Source organism: Penicillium chermesinum, assembly GCF_028974085.1.
Source record: "Penicillium chermesinum strain IBT 19713 chromosome Unknown utg000002l:1.0-5270490.0:1.0-5274688.0, whole genome shotgun sequence".
In the NCBI taxonomy this organism is placed as follows: domain Eukaryota; kingdom Fungi; phylum Ascomycota; class Eurotiomycetes; order Eurotiales; family Aspergillaceae; genus Penicillium; species Penicillium chermesinum.
Genome location: NW_026695312.1, coordinates 2,344,970 through 2,363,515, shown reverse-complemented (window position 1 = coordinate 2,363,515; position 18,546 = coordinate 2,344,970). Strand labels below are relative to the sequence as shown.

Sequence of the window (18,546 nt, the reverse complement as noted above, 5' to 3'; positions counted from 1 at the left end):
GTTTCACACACATATTGCAATCTCACGCGCTACCACTGTGCCACCGCCCCATGATTGAGTTTTCTGCCGGGTCTTGGCTTCTTGAATCAATGTTCTATAGAGGCCGTTAGATGTCAACATTTGGATCAAAAATCTCGATGGGGAAGAAAGAGTGTAGGGCTAGTGTGGTAAATCGTTCATGCCAACTCGAAACTGGATTCAAAATAGCTAGACTTCCTAGACAAAAAGAGCTACCGGCTGCCCGTATAATTTGAAAAGCATACCGATTAGTTGTCCATCTGTCACGGATTCCAGCTAGAGGTGTGCTATATCAGGCTTGCCTAGGCATATCCGCAAGTCATGTGCGGATATAGTGCCTTTTGGCTTAGTTGGTGGGATATTAGCTCAGGGATACCTCCGGAGTACGCCGTGAGGGGGGTTAATTGATAATCGTATCCTATGTAAAGTCAGGTGGCTTCGGTTCTGTGTCAAAGATATTCCAGCTCTGCCCGATAATCATGAAAACATTCTTCTAATTGAATATGCTCTTATATCCATCATCACGTTCATGAACAAAACTCGTATACAGATGTACACGCAAGACTTTTCTCTCTTTATCCAGATGCCGCTACTATTTCCCGGCTCTCCCGTTTAAGACGACGATCACGAGTCTCGGCCGACTCTGGAAGATATCGCACTACAATAGCAAATCCGCCAGCAATCAAAGACATCAAGACCCAGATAGCATAGCCTCTCAGGAACTGAGTCCTTGCCCCGAGAGCAAACAGAGTAGTGAAAAGGGCAGGAATGAAAGCCCTCACAACACAACTCCCGGTCAAAGCCAGTGCATTCAGCGTCCCTAGCACCCGCGGCGAAGGTGAAATATTGTTCAAGGAAAGCTGAATAGCCGTGAAGCTCATCGCCACACCGCTGCCGAGTGCTAGTGCGATAGGAGCAAAGACCCAGAATGCCGTGGTGGACACTTCGGTGTTAATACGCAATAGGGCACTCGCGGCAGGGTTGCACATGAAGAAGATTGGGTAGGCGATTCCACATATCCGCATGACGCCATCTGAGCCGACTCGCCGTGCCAGGACAGGGAAGATCAACAGCAGCCACGAAGCTTGTGCGAAACCGTTGAGGCCCATCATGAGGGAAATCTGCCGGGCACTGAAGCCAAACCCCCCGAGCTTTGGAGGGATGTACCAGAACACGGGGATGATAGCCGTGAAAGCGTTTGCAAGGACCATGGTGTGGAGGTAGACGTACAGCACGATAGCTACGCCGGGTGACTTTAAAAGCTCCGTTGTGGAAAGATTGACGCTCTTGACTGGGGTATCCGATGCAGACTCTTCGTTGCTTTCGGCTGTCGTCTCCGGTTCCTTCACCAGCGTCTCACGGACAAAGAGGGCTGTGAAAACCGCGGCTGTGGCCGATATAAGGGCAATCACCAGGCTTGAAAGCGCGTATGGGAAGCGCAGGAAGAGTTCAACATTTCCGAAGGTATCTGGGTACTGGTGTGCCGGGTCTGCAAGGGCGCCTCCGATGAGCGGCCCGAGGAAGATTCCCAGGTTTCCGGCGAAGGCGAACCAGCTGAATGCTCGGGCCTGGGTCTTGGGAGTGCTGTGCTCGGCTATCATCGTCCGGACCGTGACGATGGTTCCTGCAAAGACGCCGGCCAGACATCGGAACAATATCATTTGCGGGATGGTTTTAGCGAAGCCGAAAAGGCCTGTGGCGACCGTCACACCGAACAACGAAAATGCGAGCACTGGTTTGCGTCCGATTCGGTCAGATGCCCGACCCAGAAAATCATGACAATGGCTTGGGTCAAGGAAACAGAGACTCGATAAGTCCGCTGTAAAAGCCGATATCTGAGTCAGGGACGCCGGCATTATCCTTGACCATCTGACTGATGTAAGGGAAGATGGAGAAAAAAAGCCAGAGGCTCGACACCGCGGGCATAGCAGAGAAGTAAGATCTGGATCTTGTCTAGCGGCTTTCCATCGGTCTGGCTAGAGTCACCTTCGGACGAGCCATTGGGGTGATCTGCTGTTCGTAAATCACCGTTCGTAGCCGTGCCGGACCTTAGGAGGGCGGTCGACTCATCCACGGGACTGGGGCCATGCGCACTGCTTGGCTCCTCAGAGGCGACCATGACTTGAAACTTGAAGATTGACTGTGCAAACCCAAATGGCACCTGTCATATGTGAAGAAAAGAAAGGTCGAACCCCTCAGGTGGTATAATAAGCGTTGATATTGTCGAATCGGCGGAAGGCGGTCAAACTTTGCTTACGGAGTTCAAAGCCGGACTCGAGGTCTCTTGCTTTGCGGTTGTGGACGGCTTTTATCTCCTTATCTGGAGAGCCCATGCACATGGCTGTACTGCGTAATCGACTGCAGCCTTGGAGGAATTCCAAGATGACCGGACTCCTCATGTACAGCCCTTCTCGTGGAGCCAGGTCCTGATCCGTGCTGACTTGGCCGTGAGACCATCGCTGATTAGTAGGTTAGTACCTGAGCTGGAACGGGGCGCTATATCACGCTCTACGCAGTCCTAATTGTGCAAATAAGTGGCACTGACCATTTCCGTAAGTGAGAGGTTGAAAGGCGTCCCTGGTCATAGTCCTCGGAGTTCGGGACTTCCTCGTCCCTGGCCCTGCATTGGAATGGGTCGGCAATTTCGGGGGATCTTACTCCATAGAGAGCGGGGTTGGTAGATCCTATTCAGGAACCAGTTGGCGGCATTCATGCTCCTCGAGCATGTCGAATTGCAATCATTCTCAGAATGCGCGTAAGAGCCAATGTCCTTTCCATTCTTTTTGGTCAAGCGGTGCCTAAGTAAAATAGAACATCATCGATAACCTCGCAGCACACGGTCTTGAAATCATGCGATATTGTCTCGAGATATCTTCGTTGCAGGGTAGCCAGCTTTGGCCCCCACCGAAATCTGGTCTATTAGTAGCGTCGCAGGGGAATCGCCTCCTCCACCTGGGGGGTATTCCATGTGTGAGAGGCTGAGAGTATCCCCGCAGATCTCTACTACATTAGTGTAAACGGGTGGCCTACTTTCTTTTATTGCCTTGGCATCCGCCATTCAAGTATCTGACCATTGCCGTAGAGATCCTAGACTTGAAGCAACCATGCATCAACCTAGAATGGTCGCAGGCTTGGCCCTGCTTACGACTGCGGCTGCTGAGGATCTAACGCAGCATGTTGATCCATTGTGAGTTTGCCATTGAGCGACCTCTTCGGGTGACCGGGTGATCATTTACTGACATGTGCGTAGCATGGGCACCGAGGGTGGTGGCAACAACTTCCCCGGAGCAGCGAGGCCTTTTGGTATGGTCAAGATTGGCCCGGATCTCTTCGATTCGAAGTCAGACGCGTACTCGGGCTATCTGCCCCAAGGAAACTTCTCTGGGTTCAGTCTGATGCACGAGCAAGGTACCGGCGGAGCACCCAAGTACGGTACCGTCTCCCAGTTGCCCCTGATTGGCGATGTCAGTGACCCCTTGTCCAATATCACCGTGCCTCGCAGCGGGACGGACGAGGCTTCTGTGGGCTATTATAAAGCTACAACGGGAGAGGGGGTCACAGTAGAGCTCAGTGCGTCCTCTCGGGCTGGGATTTTCCAATATACCTTCCCCAATGCCTCTTCAAATAATGTGCTGGTGGATGTTTCTCATGTCTTGCCATCTTTCCGTGGCCAGGGCCTCGGCCAGGGGTATGAAGGTGGAAATATCACTGTTTTCGGCGACGGGCATTATGAAGGCGCTGGTGTGTATAACAACGGATGGAACGAGGCACCGGACTGGACTCTCTACTTTTGTAAGTGCTTCCTGAGCGTTGGACGAGTCCAGTCTCATATTTTCTAGGCGGTTATTTCGAGTCGTCCGCGACTAGCAACAAAACCTATACAGCGACTGGTTCTTCTAAGAGTACCGAGGACCCCAGCGGCGCTGCCTCGGCTTCGTCTGGTTCCACCCGTGTCGGTGCTGTCTTTGCATTCAGTGAGAGCACTGTTGTCTCTCGTGTGGGTATTTCATGGATCTCCACGCAGCAAGCCTGCGACAATGCTCAACGGTGAGATCCCAGCAAAGACCTCCTTTTCATCGGTTGTGAGCGACGCTGTCTCGGAATGGAACACAAAGGTTCTATCAAAGATCACGACAGACAATACGAATGCCACCAGTTTGAGTCTCCTGTACTCATCTCTTTACTTTATGCATTTAATCCCAACCAACCAAACCGGAGAAAACCCCGGGTGGTCGTCATCTGAACCATACTATCAAGACATTTTCACCTTCTGGGTAAGTCCGTTGAAGTGAGCCTCATAATACGAACCTCCTGACTCCTCCATCGCAGGATCTTTTCCGCTGCGGCACCTCGTTGATGCAGGTGCTCCAGCCTGCCTCATACGAAGAACAGATCCGGTCACTTATCGACATCTACCGACACGACGGCTATCTGCCTGACGCCCGCTCATCTAACTACAATGGCCGCACCCAAGGGGGCTCCAATGCCGACAACGTGCTCGCCGATGCATACGTCAAGGGCGTCCGCGGTGCCGTCAACTGGGACGACGGATATAAGGCCATGGTCCAGGATGCCGAAGTCACGCCACCAAATGACCCCGTCGACCCGATGGCACCAGACTCGTCGACTCACGACGGGCGTAGCGCGCTCCCCGACTGGATCCAGTACGGCTACATCACTCCTACGTTCAGCCGGGCGGCTAGTCGGGCAGTTGAATATGCCGCGAACGATTTTGCCCTGTATCAGGTTGCCTCGGGGCTAGGCAAAGACGACGATGCGCAGAAGTATCTCAATCGCTCGCGTAACTGGCGGAATCACTGGAACCCGGCCAAGACTTCGCTTGGGTTCTCGGGCTTCGTCGTGCCGCGCGATACCTCGGGGTTTATCGACTATGATGTTTTGAACGCTGGTGGCTACTGGACTGATCCTTTCTATGAGGGAAGCTCATGGGGCTATTCTTTTGCCGATGTTCACGATATGAAGCATATGATCGAGCTGATGAATGGCACTGATACCGTGGTCAGCCGGTTGAACATCATGTTTGTGGATGGGGCCAAGGGGTCTAGCGGGACTATTTTCGATCCAACCAACGAGCCGTGAGTCTTCCGTCTTCCGTGATTCTCTATGATCCGTAATCGCTGACGGATTTTCCCAAGGATGTTCAACATCCCTTATCTGTACAACTACCTAGGCCGGCAAGACCTCTCTGTCGAGCGATCCCGCCAAGTCGCCAAGGCCGATTATACCACTGGAGTGACCGGGCTGCCTGGAAACAGCGATGCAGGGGCAATGCAGACTTGGCTCCTCTGGAACATGATCGGTCTGTATCCCATTACGGGACAGACCACCTTTCTGATTCATTCGCCCTGGTTCTCGTCCATGACCATCGATTTGGGCGATTCCAAGACCTTGAAGATCACATCGACCGGTGGAGATGGGAATGGCGACAGTAACATTCAGGTCCAAAGCCTCAAGGTCAACGGCAAGACGTGGACGAAGAGTTGGTTGACCTGGGACGATGTATTTGCGCAGGGTGGCACACTGGAATTTGAGTTGGGACCGACCGCGAAAAATTGGACCTCTGGCGAACTGCCTCCGAGTCCTGCGTCGTAGGCTGGAGACTAAATTCCACTGTACATTATTTTAGAAGTGGTTGGGGTTCTTGTGTATACATTACGCCTGTATAGTAAACCGCCCCCCCGGAGACGTCATACTTTACAAACTTGGACTATTCCTGCCATTATTCCAGCTCCACATCAAGGTTAAATTTTCCTACGAAAACATTGCCGTAGAAAAATAAAACTATCTTCAAGCTAGAAAAGTCAAACGGGAAAAAAAATCGATCCTTCCAGGGCTGTGTTGCCCCTTTTTCAACGTCACACTTCGCCTGGAACGGCGCAGGTCCAAGCTCTGCATCCGGCGAGAAGTTCCATGGAAAGAGCTCCGTTTATCAGATCATTCTTTTTGTGTAATCCCTAGCCTATCGAGAATGAAAGAAGGGTCTGCCTTCAAAACAAGATAGTTTGTTTGAGCTAATTTAATCCAGCCATGTCCTTTAAGAAAAAAAAAAACCACCAGAAAGTTGGAAAGTGGGCAGATCCAGAACATCGCGGGGCCCGAGCTCTCCACATCTCCACCCGCAATCGCAGCTGCGGCAGCCAATCACCCCAGCTGGGGAATACTCGTACCCTGAGAGGGGTTGATGCGACCTCCCCTCTTTTCTTCTCTTCTTCATCTCTCAAAATGTCCGCAGCTGTGATCCCCGACGGAACAGGTATCGTCACTTCCCCCCGCTTTGGAGAGCGCTCTCAATTAATGCGCCCCAGGTGTCCTCACAATCGATCCGTGGCTGGAACCACACAAGGATGTGCTGAAGCAGCGGTACAGCTTGGTGCAGAAATGGGCGTCCGATATCGAACGGTCTGAGGGTGGACTGGAGAAGTTTAGCAGGGTAGGCCTCGATGACTGTCCGCCTTGGCGCAGTTCCAATCGTCGCAAGCTTCCAAAGAGAACCTATCGTTAACGATCTCTTCTCATCTCTCAGGGTTACGAAACCTTCGGTCTGCATGCGCTTCCAAATGGTGATATCACATACCGCGAGTGGGCACCTAACGCGGTGCAAGCGTCGCTGGTCGGCGATTTCAGTACGTCCCCCGCTGTCGGACTGCTAGGAACTGCAATACTGAGACTTTGCAGACAACTGGGACGTCAATGCCAACACAATGACCAAGAATAACTTCGGGGTTTGGGACGTGACGGTGCCGGCCAACGGCGGCACCCCAGCCATTCCCCATGACAGCAAGATTAAGGCAAGTCGTGGAACCAAAGAGAGTAAATCAAGAAGGCCAGAAATACTAACATAGGGGGGCTCTTGTTAAGATCACCATGGTTCTGCCCAGCGGAGAGCGTATCTACCGTGTCCCTGCGTGGATCAAGCGCGTCGTTCAAGACCTCAGCGTCTCGCCTGCATACGACGCGGTGTTCTGGAACCCTCCTGCGAGCGACCGCTACAGCTTCAAGAACGCGCGGCCCAAGAAGCCCGAGAGCCTTCGTATCTACGAGGCCCACGTGGGTATCTCGTCCCCCGAGACCCGCGTGGCAACCTACAAGGAGTTCACCAAGAACATGCTTCCCCGCATTCAGTATCTGGGCTACAATGCTATTCAGCTGATGGCCATCATGGAGCATGCGTACTACGCCAGCTTCGGATACCAGATTAATAACTTTTTCGCTGCGAGTAGTCGCTATGGATCACCAGAGGACTTGAAGGAACTGATTGACACTGCGCATGGTCTAGGCTTGGTGGTTCTGCTTGATGTTGTGCACAGCCACGCGTCGAAGAATGTACTTGACGGACTTAATGAATTCGATGGCACGGATCACCTTTACTTCCATGGTGGTGCCAAGGGCCGTCACGAGCTGTGGGACAGTCGGTTGTTCAACTACGGTAACCATGAAGTGCTGCGCTTCCTCTTGAGTAACCTGCGGTTCTGGATGGAGGAGTACCAGTTCGATGGATTCCGGTTTGACGGTGTCACCAGTATGCTCTATAAGCACCATGGAATCGGGACGTATGTGGAACCCCCTTTCTCATAGCCAAAGTCGTTGATTGCTGATAATCTGCAGGGGTTTTTCTGGTGGCTACCATGAGTATTTCGGCCCGGGGGTGGATGAAGAGGGTGTGACGTACCTTACCCTCGCCAACGAAATGCTGCACAGCCTCTACCCCGAGGTTATCACCGTCGCTGAAGATGTCTCGGGCATGCCAGCGTTATGCCTTCCACATGCTCTAGGTGGCGTCGGCTTTGACTACCGTCTCGCCATGGCTATCCCGGATATGTACATCAAGCTTCTCAAAGAGAAGTCCGACGACGAGTGGGACATGGGGAATCTGGCACACACATTGACAAACCGTCGCCATGCCGAGAAGACTATTGCCTACGCCGAGAGCCACGACCAAGCGTAAGTGATATAAAACCCAAAATCAAACCTTGGAGTCTGCAAGACTAACAGCATCCAGCCTTGTTGGAGACAAGACCCTGATGATGTGGCTCTGCGACAAAGAGATGTACACAAACATGTCCGTCCTAACAGAGTTCACCCCCATCATCGAGCGCGGCATGGCCATGCACAAGTTAATCCGCCTCGTAACCCACGCCCTCGGCGGTGAAGGCTACCTCAACTTCGAGGGCAACGAATTCGGCCACCCCGAATGGCTCGACTTCCCCCGCGAAGGCAACGGCAACTCGTTCTGGTACGCACGCCGCCAACTGAACCTGACCGAAGACCCTCTGCTGCGGTACCGATTCCTGAACGAATTCGACCGCGCCATGCAGCTCACCGAGGAGAAGTACGGCTGGCTGCACGCGCCGCAGGCATACATCAGCCTGAAGAATGAGTCGGACAAGGTCCTTGTGTTCGAGCGCGCTGGGCTGCTGTGGATCTTCAACTTCCATCCGACCCAGAGCTTCACGGATTACCGGGTCGGGGTCGAGACTGCGGGTACTTACCGTATTGTCCTGGACTCTGATGATCCTGCCTTCGGTGGCCTGGGCCGGAACCTGAAGGAGACTCGCTTCTTCACGACTGACATGCCGTGGAATGGAAGGAGCAACTTCACTCAGGTGTACATCCCTACGAGAACTGCTTTGGTGAGTTCCCCCCCCGTCCTCTTTTCACTGTCTTCTCCATTCTAACTTGCCGGTCTAGGTTCTCGCTCTAGAGGAGACGCTGTAAGGTCGGAGGGAAGAGGGAATATGATGTTTTGATACACGGCGAATTGCATATTTGGATTTGGACCAGCCATTCATTTGACCTTATTTGGTCATAGATTGCTTAGTTGTAGGGTGTTTTCAGTTCGAAAATTGTCTTGGTACGAATATTTGCCACTTGGGCTCTTGTAAGCCAGCCGAAGAATAGCAGTCATATCCGCACGGTAGGGCCTGAGGCTCCTGGATAGTACAGTAGAGACTACCGCCAGTGTCGGTGGACAAGAAGCTGCAAGTTCTTCAGGACTGCAAGTAGATGCGTTGCGGAGACGTTCAAATCCTGCTCCAGCAGCCAACTTGAGCCAGCAGGACGTGATGTTGCCCTCTCAGCAAGGCGATGTCTTCATGCTTGGATGCTGAAGTTTCAAGCATGCTGGACGCTAAGTCATTCCTCTCACTACCACTAGTAATAGATGGCCGTTGGATAATAGGGAGGAAGGGGGAGGGGGGAGGAAAGGTAGGTCGAAACAAGCAAAGAAGTAACATTATTTTGGACGTTATGCACGATTGTACTTGTTCCAGTTGCACACCAGTTCTAGTACACATCGCAAACGTTCTTCGAGTTTATGCCCACTTCTAAACGTACACCGTCCAGCACCCATTTAGAGCTGCTATACCAAACTGTTGTCGGGAATTTTTTTTTCTACATACAAGACTGGACATATTACGTTGGAACTCTTGAAGTCCTCCTCTCAAAATTACAAACTACATACTACAGGGACAGATTACCAGAACCAACAGTCACCACAAAGGAAAATACAATTGAGCACCAAGGTTTCTCAAGGCCGCCGCAAGGCCATGGAGTTTTCAACTCTAAATACACAATAATGAAACACAAGCCAGCCAGACGGGATGCATGTCCGACGAGGCTTTAAAATGCCGCAAGGGGGAAAAGAATCTCATCAACTCGCTCAGTTAGACATGGCACGTCCACCTCCTCTCCCCCGTCACTAGCCCAAGATTCGTATTTCCACAAGTTTCCATTCGCAACGCATCTTTCTTCTTCCCTTCGAGCATGGCAAGCAAACATTCCATGATCCCAGAACAACGATCCCCAAGTCTTACTAACTTTTCGTCCTCCGTTTCCGGACAAAGTATCAACCACCGACGACATCACAAGAACCAGAAGAATTCGAGTCCAAATCCCATGGTAGGGTTCTTTTCTTTTTCTCATGAGACGGAGTATTATACACACATCTATAAGAAATGATGTCGAATGGGAAGGACACCGGACAAAAGGAAAGACTTCGGACAAAAGGGAAAAGGTTTTGGGCATGGAAAAAGCACCAAAGATCGCGGAGGTTCCAAAAAAAAAAAAGTTGGAAGATGAAAATGGAAACAAGTTTGATACTAGTTCAAGAGGCGTTGTACAGGGTTTGAGAGGCTTTCAAGCCGCCGCTAGCTAGCAAATGACAAAATTACATTTAGGCCTTGCCCTCGAGCTCGGCCAGAATCTTCTCACCCTTGGCACGGGCAGACTTGAAGTCACCAACCATGTAGAAGGCGTTCTCAGGGAGGTCATCACCCTCACCGTTGATGATAGCCTTGAAGGAGGCAATGGTGTCCTTCAGGTCAACAAGCTGACCCTCGATACCAGTGAAGACCTGGGCGACAGCGAAGGGCTGAGACAGGAAACGCTGAAGCTTACGGGCACGCTCGACAGTAAGCTTGTCGGCCTCAGACAACTCGTCCATACCCAGAATGGCAATGATATCCTGGAGAGACTTGTACTCCTGGAGCATCTGTTGGACACGGGAGGCGGTGTTGTAGTGCTCGTCACCGATGACACGGGGGTCGAGCATACGAGACTTGGAGTCGAGAGGGTCGACAGCGGGGTAGATACCCAACTCGGAGATACCACGGGACAGCACAGTGGTGGCGTCCAAGTGGGCAAAGGTGGTGGCAGGGGCAGGGTCAGTCAAATCGTCAGCGGGCACGTAGACAGCCTGGACGGAGGTAATGGAACCCTTCTGGGTGGTGGTAATACGCTCTTGCATACCACCCATGTCAATGGCCAGAGTGGGCTGGTAACCGACGGCAGAGGGGATACGACCCAGAAGGGCAGACACCTCGGAACCGGCCTGGGTGAAACGGAAGATGTTGTCGATGAAGAGCAGCACATCCTGACCCTCGTCGTCACGGAAGTACTCGGCAATGGTCAGACCAGTCAGGGCGACACGGGCACGGGCACCTGGGGGCTCGTTCATCTGACCGAACACCAAGGCGACCTTGGAGTCACCGTCAAGGTTGATGACACCAGTCTCCTGCATTTCGTGGTACAGATCGTTACCCTCACGAGTACGCTCACCGACACCACAGAAAACGGAGTAACCACCGTGGGCCTTGGCAATGTTGTTCTAATTAAATGATTAGAATCCAGCACTCATTGAAAGGAAGGGAAAGCAAGCCGGAAAAAAAGGAAAAGAGAAACTCACAATCAGCTCCTGAATGAACACGGTCTTACCGACACCGGCACCACCGAAGAGACCAATCTTACCACCACGGGCGTAGGGGGCAAGCAGATCGACGACCTTGATACCAGTGACCAGAATCTCGGCCTCAGTGGACTGCTCGGTGAACTGAGGAGGCTCAGCGTGGATGGGGTTGAACTTGGTGGCCTTGATGGGACCACGCTCGTCAATGGGGTCACCAGTGACGTTGATGATACGGCCGAGAGTACCGGCACCGACGGGGACCTTGATAGGGGCGCCAGTGTCGTGAGCCTCGACACCACGGCTCAGACCCTCAGTACCTAGGCGGCGTTAGTGGAAGGTCCTTTTTTTTTCTTTTTTGTTATGACGGTCGTCGGGGCCGATCGGGAGTGTAGGTCCCCCTTTGCGGTGGAAAGGGACAAACTCGGCGGCTCAGCATAGGGAGAAGGTAGCTTACCATCCATGGCAATGGTACGGACAACATTCTCACCGAGATGTTGCTATAGAGATAAGGTTAGCTTCTGAAGCTTGCTCAAGGGATGAGCCAATCAAAGGAGCACATACAGCAACTTCCAGAACGAGCTTCTGGCCGTTGTTATCGGTGGTAATGGCGTTGAGAATACCAGGGAGCTTGTCACCCTCGAACTTCACTATAATATCGCAAGGAATCAGTCAGAGAGAGTCCAGGAGAGACGATTGAGATCGATTGCGATGCGTTTCTGGATGAATTGGGGCCCGGAAAAAGATTTTCGCGATGCCCCAGATCCGCCAGGGATTTCGGGACACGTACCGTCAACGACGGCACCAATGACCTGGTGAACCTTGCCGACCTGGGCAGAGTCGGTGCTGGCGAGACGAGCAGAGAGAGCGGGAAGGGCATTGGAGCGGACAGGCTGGAAAGCGCGGGCGACGGGGGTCGGCCGGGCAAAAGTAGCCCTCCCCGAAGGTCCGGGCGAGACCGCTAAGAAACACGAGTTAGGGGGTGAAAAAGATCCAAAAAGCGAAGAAAATGGCCGTAGAAAGGGGGGGAGGGAGTGTAGGGCAGCAGGGCATACCTCTTGAACATGATGGAGGTGTTGAAGAGCGAGGTGGTATTAGAGGATAGGGAAGGTGTGGATGGAGGAAAAGAGGGAAGAGGAGGATGGGAAGAGGTTGGTGGACTCTTTCGCACGGGAACTGGGCGCCCTTAGCCTTTCCGGGGCGGTTTTGCCGATGGTCCCGTGATGAACCGACCTCATTGACCTCCCCAGCTGCGCTCCCTCTCGTAGCGGCTGCTTATCTACATCTGCTAATGTTATAATTGCTCAATTTCAGTCTTCTCCCATGCTCTACAATAACTATAATCATGTTGGGTTGACTTGTTGCTGGGACCTTTCCATCTGGTTGCTGGGGTATTCGCACAGTCTCACCGACCCGCTTGGCATCCGAGAACAGGGACGAATCCACCCTCGACGTATACGCAGGCTCCCTACCAGCTTCAAGCTTCATGGGAGTACACAAGACGGCGTAGAAATGCTCGACTATCTGTGTAAATCGCCACTGTAGAGCTCAAAATTATGCATTATCCCCAATTCGACCTCCCAAGAGAGCTGCACTGACCTGCAGGAGCTTTCCCCGGCAGAAAATCTCTGACGTGTAAAACCGGGACCCTCGAGTTTCATTCCGAAGGAAACAGGGTCTTTGGAAGCCACCTCCGCCAAACATCAGGAGAATGTCCATGGAGTAAACATGCAGACACACCCTCCAATTGCATGAATCATACTGCTTCTGCTAAAATCGCCCCAGCTAGCTAATTCAATGGCTGTCGGGGACATGGCACCGGTCGACAGGGGTTCTCCGCACGAGCTTCGCTGTTCCGAAACGCTCCGGCTTGATGCGCCCAAGGTATAACCAGGTCAACAACATACACATGAGTACTTGGAACAGCCTTTAAAGAGGGAAAATCCAACATATTTCTCTATGGCTACAAAAGAGATACATTGATTATAGCACAAGTACGGGATACACGCATTTTAGTATGCCAACAAAAAAAAAGGGTAGAAAATAATGCCGAACAAGACGCGCCAAAGAGGCTCGCCCCTCCTACCCAGGAGGGAACATGGCAGGCTCTAGTAAATGTGCCGAGGTCTGGGATTCCAATGTCCTCGATACCACTCGGTCGGACATGGACGAACACTCCCCCCTCTTTAGACGTCGATATCTGCACCTTGTTCGTTCCGATCGGGCCATTGGCCACTTTATGACTTCTCGGCAGGGCCGCTCTGGACGAAGCCAGCACCCTCGTAACCCTCCTTGCCAACACCGTGGATGGGGTTGATCTTCTCAGCCTAAAGAGGGAAGAAATTTTCGCGTCAGCAAATGTTCGGATATCAGGAAGCGAGGAGAAGCATCAAAGCCAATAACGGCCATCCACTAGCGAATTCTCGCGGGAAACAGGGGGAAAGTACCTTAGCGTATTCGTTAGAGGCCTCTTGCCACTCCTTGGACATGGTCTTAGGCTTGGGCTTGGCGAAGAGGTGGATGGTGTAGAAGAGGGCCAAAGAGGCGGCGAGCAGCTGGGACACCTTGAAGAGAATCTTGAGACCCTCACCCTTGGGGGCCTCAGCACGGGGGCCGTGGGGACCAAAAGCAATCCAGTAGGCTGTGAGGAAGTAAAGAGAGCGAATGTTAGCGGCTGCGATAGAACGTGAAATAGCCTGATATAGGAGACTCTGTGACGGCCTCCGGAAAGACAGGGTTTGTGCACAAAGGCAGAAAATATCGACCTCTGGCTTGGAGTAGATAGTACATACCGGCCTTCTTCTCCTGGAGGGTCAACTGATGCCAGTCAACCTTCATGCGGTCACGGAGCTGCATCCACAGCTCGGCCTGCTCCTGAGGGGGCAGAGCCTCCCAGCGCTTCTCAATGCCCGCAAGAGTTGGGTTCGAGATAGCATGGTCCGAGGCAGCGCGGACGTTCAGAGCGTTCAGGGAAGCAATTGGACCGGCGCGAATGGCGGCTGGGCTGCGAGGAACAGCGCGAGCGACGGAGCGAAGAAACATTGTGCGGCAGGTGGGAGGTGGCGGGACCACGTCGAAAACGAGTCAATGGATGATGGAATGGGTATGGCGAGGCCAGGTGAGTCTGGATCCGCAGAGGACTCGACGGGAGAAGTGAGTGGAGGGGGGGAAGGGAGATGGGCGAGGAAGACTGAGGTTGCTGGTTTGAGGTGGAAAGAGAACGAGGATCCGGACTAGCGCCGTTCTGGTTTGACTGCCCTCTGATTGGTGGGCCGTGGCCTCACCCGGCCGTCGCCTGCCAGTGAGGAGCATCATCATTCTCAGCATTCGTTCGGGCGCATCGTACGATTTGTTGTGGGGGCAGTAACTGGGCTATGCTGCCTGAGAGGTCTATCGAGGCAGTCTAGTGACAATCAAGGTGTCTCTTATCTCAATAACCTTATTGGCATGAATTGAAGCCTCCCCAAAAAAACCTTCACCCAACGCTAGCCCGGAAATTCGTACCCGGCAGACTTGTACTGCGTACATTCGTCTCTCCACGCACACAGGCTTTAGTCTGGCATGCTCTTTGCTTTTGCATACAATTTGGCAGCTGGAACGGGAGGACACAGTCCTACCTAATAGTAGGTAGTTGATGTCACTACAATGAGGCATACATTGTCTCATTAGTTACCTACCCCCCGACATTCTATACATGATCCTTACAGGGGAATTATATCAAGGCTGCTAAGTAACCATTAATGGAAGTCTGTAGCAAAACTCTCAGTATCAATATCACAAGTCTATGGCAGACTTGCATGTATCGTGTAGCCATACGTATCGCAGACAAGAGAGTATGATTCCACCATCCGCTGTTCCCATCGCAACCGCACTACAAGCTCAATCAAAATACAGTGGAAAAGTGGACGGTCAAATTTCCATGATAAATCTACAGCCACCCAGCCCTAAAGATCAATTTTCTTGTCCACCACGGTCTATCCAACCAGCCAGCAAGACGAGCCCGACCAGTCATACCGACGGTCCATACAAACCGCTTAAAGACGCAGACACAACAAAACAAGATGTCGTCCGACCCAGGGAAGAAAAAAGCCGTAGTCGTAAAGGTCTTTGCATTGCAAGTAGGAGAGGGTAAGAGAGAGAGGGGGGAAAAAAAGGAGAAATGGTATGCAAAGAGGAAAAAGGTTTTATGAATTCGGTCGTAGCGCGGCAATCCGGGGGTGCCGGTCAAAAGCCTCTACCGGCTGCGCAGCGCGATGCTAGCCGGTGCAAGTGTCTAGTTAGCCTTGCCACCGCTGGCCTCCTTGAGGACGGCCTTCCACTCGATTTCGCTCTTGTCATCGGCGTGGATGGAGTTGGCTACGTTAAGGGCGTTTCGGAGGTTCTCGCGGGTGCTGGCGTAAATCATGGACCACTGGATGTGAGGTTAGCTGGAAAATTCCGCTGAAAAAAAAAAATGCCTGCTTGGGACTTACCAGAGTAGGGACGTTGGTGGGGACCCAAGAAATGAAAATGATCTTGCTTCTATAAGATTAGGCTGGTCAGCGAGGGGTGCTGAGAAATGTAGAAGGACATTGCGCATGCGTACCGCTTGCCCTCACCACCACCAAGGTCGTATTCAACATCGTAGACTGCGTAACGGGGGCGGTGTTGCCCTTGCTGTCCTTGGCATCGACGAGCTTGGTACGGAAAACCTCGTAGTCCGACTCAGCGCCGAAGTCGTCGACAACGACGGTCTTCTTGTCGTCGGAGATCTTGAAGATGATGTACTTGATCTTTCCGTGGCTCAGGCGGAACTCATTGAACTTGTTGATGCACTCGTCGGTGACGGTAACTCTGCGGGGTAAATGTCAATTAATTGGAAGGGAATGAGTTGATTCGTGGTATTTCGTCGTACCCAGATGCGAGCTAGAAACCAAGTCAGCATTTGCAAGCAATGTGAAGAAAAGCCATTGCGTTATACTCACAGACATGATGGCTTGTGTGGATGAGGGAGAACGGAAAAGGGGGGAAGGATGACGAGGTCAGCTAAGGCGGGCACACGATGTCAGTGGCTGTGTTATTATAAATCGCCCCACGACGGAGATCAAGGCCTTGGTCGGTATCACCGTGAACGAACAGACCAAATACCGACTCAAGGTCAACCAAAGAAGGAGGAATACTCACGAAGCAACGGGAAGGAGATGTATGGGGATCGAATTGTGAGGAGGCAGAGGGGTTCTGTTGCCCAGGCGTTGCGATAGTGGGGGTGGGTTCCTGCACGTGATGCTGGCGCACCTCTTTGGGAATAAACAATCACCTCAACGTACCAAAGATGCTGAGATACTCAGGTGGCTCGGACTTAAGAGAGGGCATTTTATGGTTTTATGTGGTTTTATATTAGGCATCCAGACGAATGCTGGCAGCCTAGTCCCAGGACTCCCGAACCATCCCACCGTCGCATACCGCAATACATCGACAAGAGAGAGACTTGATGTAGATCCTGACAGGCGAACCTGCAAGTCATTCTGCTGATACAGCAACCCACTTGAGGCTTTTACCCTAGGCCAAAGGCCGAGGCCTTACGCAGCACAAAGTACATAACTTACATCGATGTACTGTACCTAAATGTGGGCACTCTTAACCTACCTAAGTATGGGACTACATCCTGACACGTCACTTCCCCGCCCTGCGGAAGAAGAGTATGAGAAACGCACTGGAAACTCATAGCATCTCATTTTCAAGATACCATATTAGGCTGCTCTTTAGAACTCAACTAGGACATGTGAATAATTTGGGCGAAAACCACAGTGAAGAAAGTAGAAGCCTAGGCCTTGGGCGCAAACTTGGCACGAGTCAGGTCGGCGACAAGCTTTTCGTTCCAAATGAAATTGACACTTGGATGGTTAACGGTAGCCTCAGACCAGCGCTTGAAACGTGGGGCCTTCTCCAAGAGAACAGGCAGCTTCGTACTGACGAGGGCGTGCTCGGGCTTGCCGAAGCTCAAGATTCGGAGCAAGAAAGACCCCGTCAGAACCTAGATGTTTCATGTTAACACATCGATACGTTCGCAATTGAGAGATCCAAGGTTTTCCTTAGGGAAACGCGATTGGAGCCATACCTCAGCCAATGTAAGCTTCTCGCTGCCTCCGAAGAAGGGACCCTTGCCCTCGGTCGACGCAAGGAGGGGCTCAACTTCCTTCAAGACACCAGCGATCAAAGCCTCGGCGGCCGCATCACGCTCCTGCTCTGATGCAGCGCGGATCCCAGCGAACAAGTGAGGGAGGACCTTGCTGATGAAGGCATCTACAAACAAGTTGATACGCGCGCGGGTGATTGCGTTCTCAACTGGGGCTGATGGAGGGAGCAGGTGAGAAGGGTGAGCATCGGCGATGAATTGGGAGACAATGGCGGATTCAATGATAATATTTCCATTGTATGAGATAGTTGGGACGAGTCCTCGCTGAAAGCAAGATTAGCTGTGGATTCATTTCGGGTTCCGTAATCTGATCCTGCGCGACGGGTCCCCTTCTTCGAATGGAGCCTCTCCTTGCGCTGCACTGGTCTCTCCTGCTTGTCTGGAAGCACTTACGGGTTGATATCCAGGTACCATTGCTCACGAGGAACATTCAGGTCGATGATGACTTCCTCGTACTCGAGCCCCGATTCCTTCAGAGCGATGTGAGCTCGGTGGGCCCATGGGCAGAGGTGGTTGGTGTAGAGGATGATCTTAGGGGTGGCCATATTGAGATATGTTCACTGTTAAAGATTGTCCATAAAAATGGCAGGAAACGGCTACTTATTATCGCGCCATGCCCTGGTGAGGGGTAACTACGTGGATTAGTAACATGGGGGATTGCGACACCGAGCTCCAGGGCTTGACATCGAAGGATTACCAATTCCTCCGCTCGGGGGCTTTTAAGAGCCCAAGTTCCAGGGTACCAATTGCTCCGCTCGGGGGCTTCTAGAGCTCAATCTCAAGGGAAGAATTCGGTAGTGCTACCTAAGCAATAGTACTTCAAGGCCACTTTTGTAATGAGATTCGAGTCTAATTATGTACATACATTAATTCGGGCCCTATTTGTAATTATTCTCAAGACGAGATAAAGGTTATAGAGAAGAAAAACAAGCCACCCGAATGAACCTTGCGGCCGGCTGCATCGAGGCTGAGGAGCCACAGGTACATAAAAAGACAAAACGAGATCAAGACCAGCATCAAATAAGGGCCTCGCTTCCGTTGCGCCAACATACGATTTCACAAGAATCGATATCATCAGAAGCAGATACAGTTAAAACAAAGAAAGAAAGAAAGAAAGAAAAGGGCAAGAGTAAAGGTTAGGCACGAAGTGATC

The 18,546-nt window shown here is 52.1% G+C and overlaps 7 protein-coding genes across 7 annotated transcripts; 2 read left to right on the top strand and 5 right to left on the bottom strand.

The window, feature by feature from the left end:
- Positions 1-593: 593 nt before the first annotated feature.
- Positions 594-2,137, bottom strand: N7468_001710 (uncharacterized protein; the record flags this gene model as incomplete). Its single annotated transcript, XM_058471007.1, has 2 exons — positions 594-1,750; positions 1,936-2,137. 2 exons carry the CDS (start codon positions 2,135-2,137, stop codon positions 594-596), a joined length of 1,359 nt encoding a protein of 452 aa, XP_058334148.1.
- Positions 2,138-3,137: 1,000 nt separating this feature from the next.
- Positions 3,138-5,631, top strand: N7468_001709 (alpha-1,2-mannosidase family protein; the record flags this gene model as incomplete). The annotated part of the gene is made up of 6 exons (XM_058471006.1): positions 3,138-3,205; positions 3,269-3,810; positions 3,858-4,019; positions 4,078-4,292; positions 4,348-5,114; positions 5,175-5,631. The coding sequence occupies 6 exons, from the start codon at positions 3,138-3,140 to the stop codon at positions 5,629-5,631; spliced, it is 2,211 nt and encodes a 736-aa protein (XP_058334147.1).
- A 630-nt stretch (positions 5,632-6,261) lies between these two features.
- N7468_001708 (1,4-alpha-glucan branching enzyme GLC3) lies at positions 6,262-8,754 on the top strand (the record flags this gene model as incomplete). The annotated part of the gene is made up of 8 exons (XM_058471005.1): positions 6,262-6,292; positions 6,345-6,469; positions 6,563-6,662; positions 6,715-6,827; positions 6,898-7,589; positions 7,645-7,980; positions 8,039-8,669; positions 8,728-8,754. The coding sequence occupies 8 exons, from the start codon at positions 6,262-6,264 to the stop codon at positions 8,752-8,754; spliced, it is 2,055 nt and encodes a 684-aa protein (XP_058334146.1).
- Positions 8,755-10,210: 1,456 nt separating this feature from the next.
- Positions 10,211-12,284, bottom strand: N7468_001707 (F1F0 ATP synthase subunit beta; the record flags this gene model as incomplete). Its single annotated transcript, XM_058471004.1, has 6 exons — positions 10,211-11,143; positions 11,222-11,538; positions 11,676-11,718; positions 11,783-11,868; positions 12,009-12,154; positions 12,274-12,284. The coding sequence occupies 6 exons, from the start codon at positions 12,282-12,284 to the stop codon at positions 10,211-10,213; spliced, it is 1,536 nt and encodes a 511-aa protein (XP_058334145.1).
- Positions 12,285-13,455: 1,171 nt separating this feature from the next.
- Positions 13,456-14,260, bottom strand: N7468_001706 (cytochrome c oxidase subunit IV family protein; the record flags this gene model as incomplete). Its single annotated transcript, XM_058471003.1, has 3 exons — positions 13,456-13,545; positions 13,666-13,859; positions 14,011-14,260. 3 exons carry the CDS (start codon positions 14,258-14,260, stop codon positions 13,456-13,458), a joined length of 534 nt encoding a protein of 177 aa, XP_058334144.1.
- A 1,231-nt stretch (positions 14,261-15,491) lies between these two features.
- On the bottom strand, positions 15,492-16,188 carry N7468_001705 (actin-binding ADF family protein; the record flags this gene model as incomplete). Its single annotated transcript, XM_058471002.1, has 6 exons — positions 15,492-15,629; positions 15,691-15,739; positions 15,804-15,846; positions 15,903-16,051; positions 16,113-16,123; positions 16,183-16,188. The coding sequence occupies 6 exons, from the start codon at positions 16,186-16,188 to the stop codon at positions 15,492-15,494; spliced, it is 396 nt and encodes a 131-aa protein (XP_058334143.1).
- Positions 16,189-17,021: 833 nt separating this feature from the next.
- On the bottom strand, positions 17,022-17,938 carry N7468_001704 (glutathione S-transferase family protein; the record flags this gene model as incomplete). The annotated part of the gene is made up of 4 exons (XM_058471001.1): positions 17,022-17,231; positions 17,316-17,657; positions 17,716-17,722; positions 17,787-17,938. The coding sequence occupies 4 exons, from the start codon at positions 17,936-17,938 to the stop codon at positions 17,022-17,024; spliced, it is 711 nt and encodes a 236-aa protein (XP_058334142.1).
- Positions 17,939-18,546: the final 608 nt, after the last annotated feature.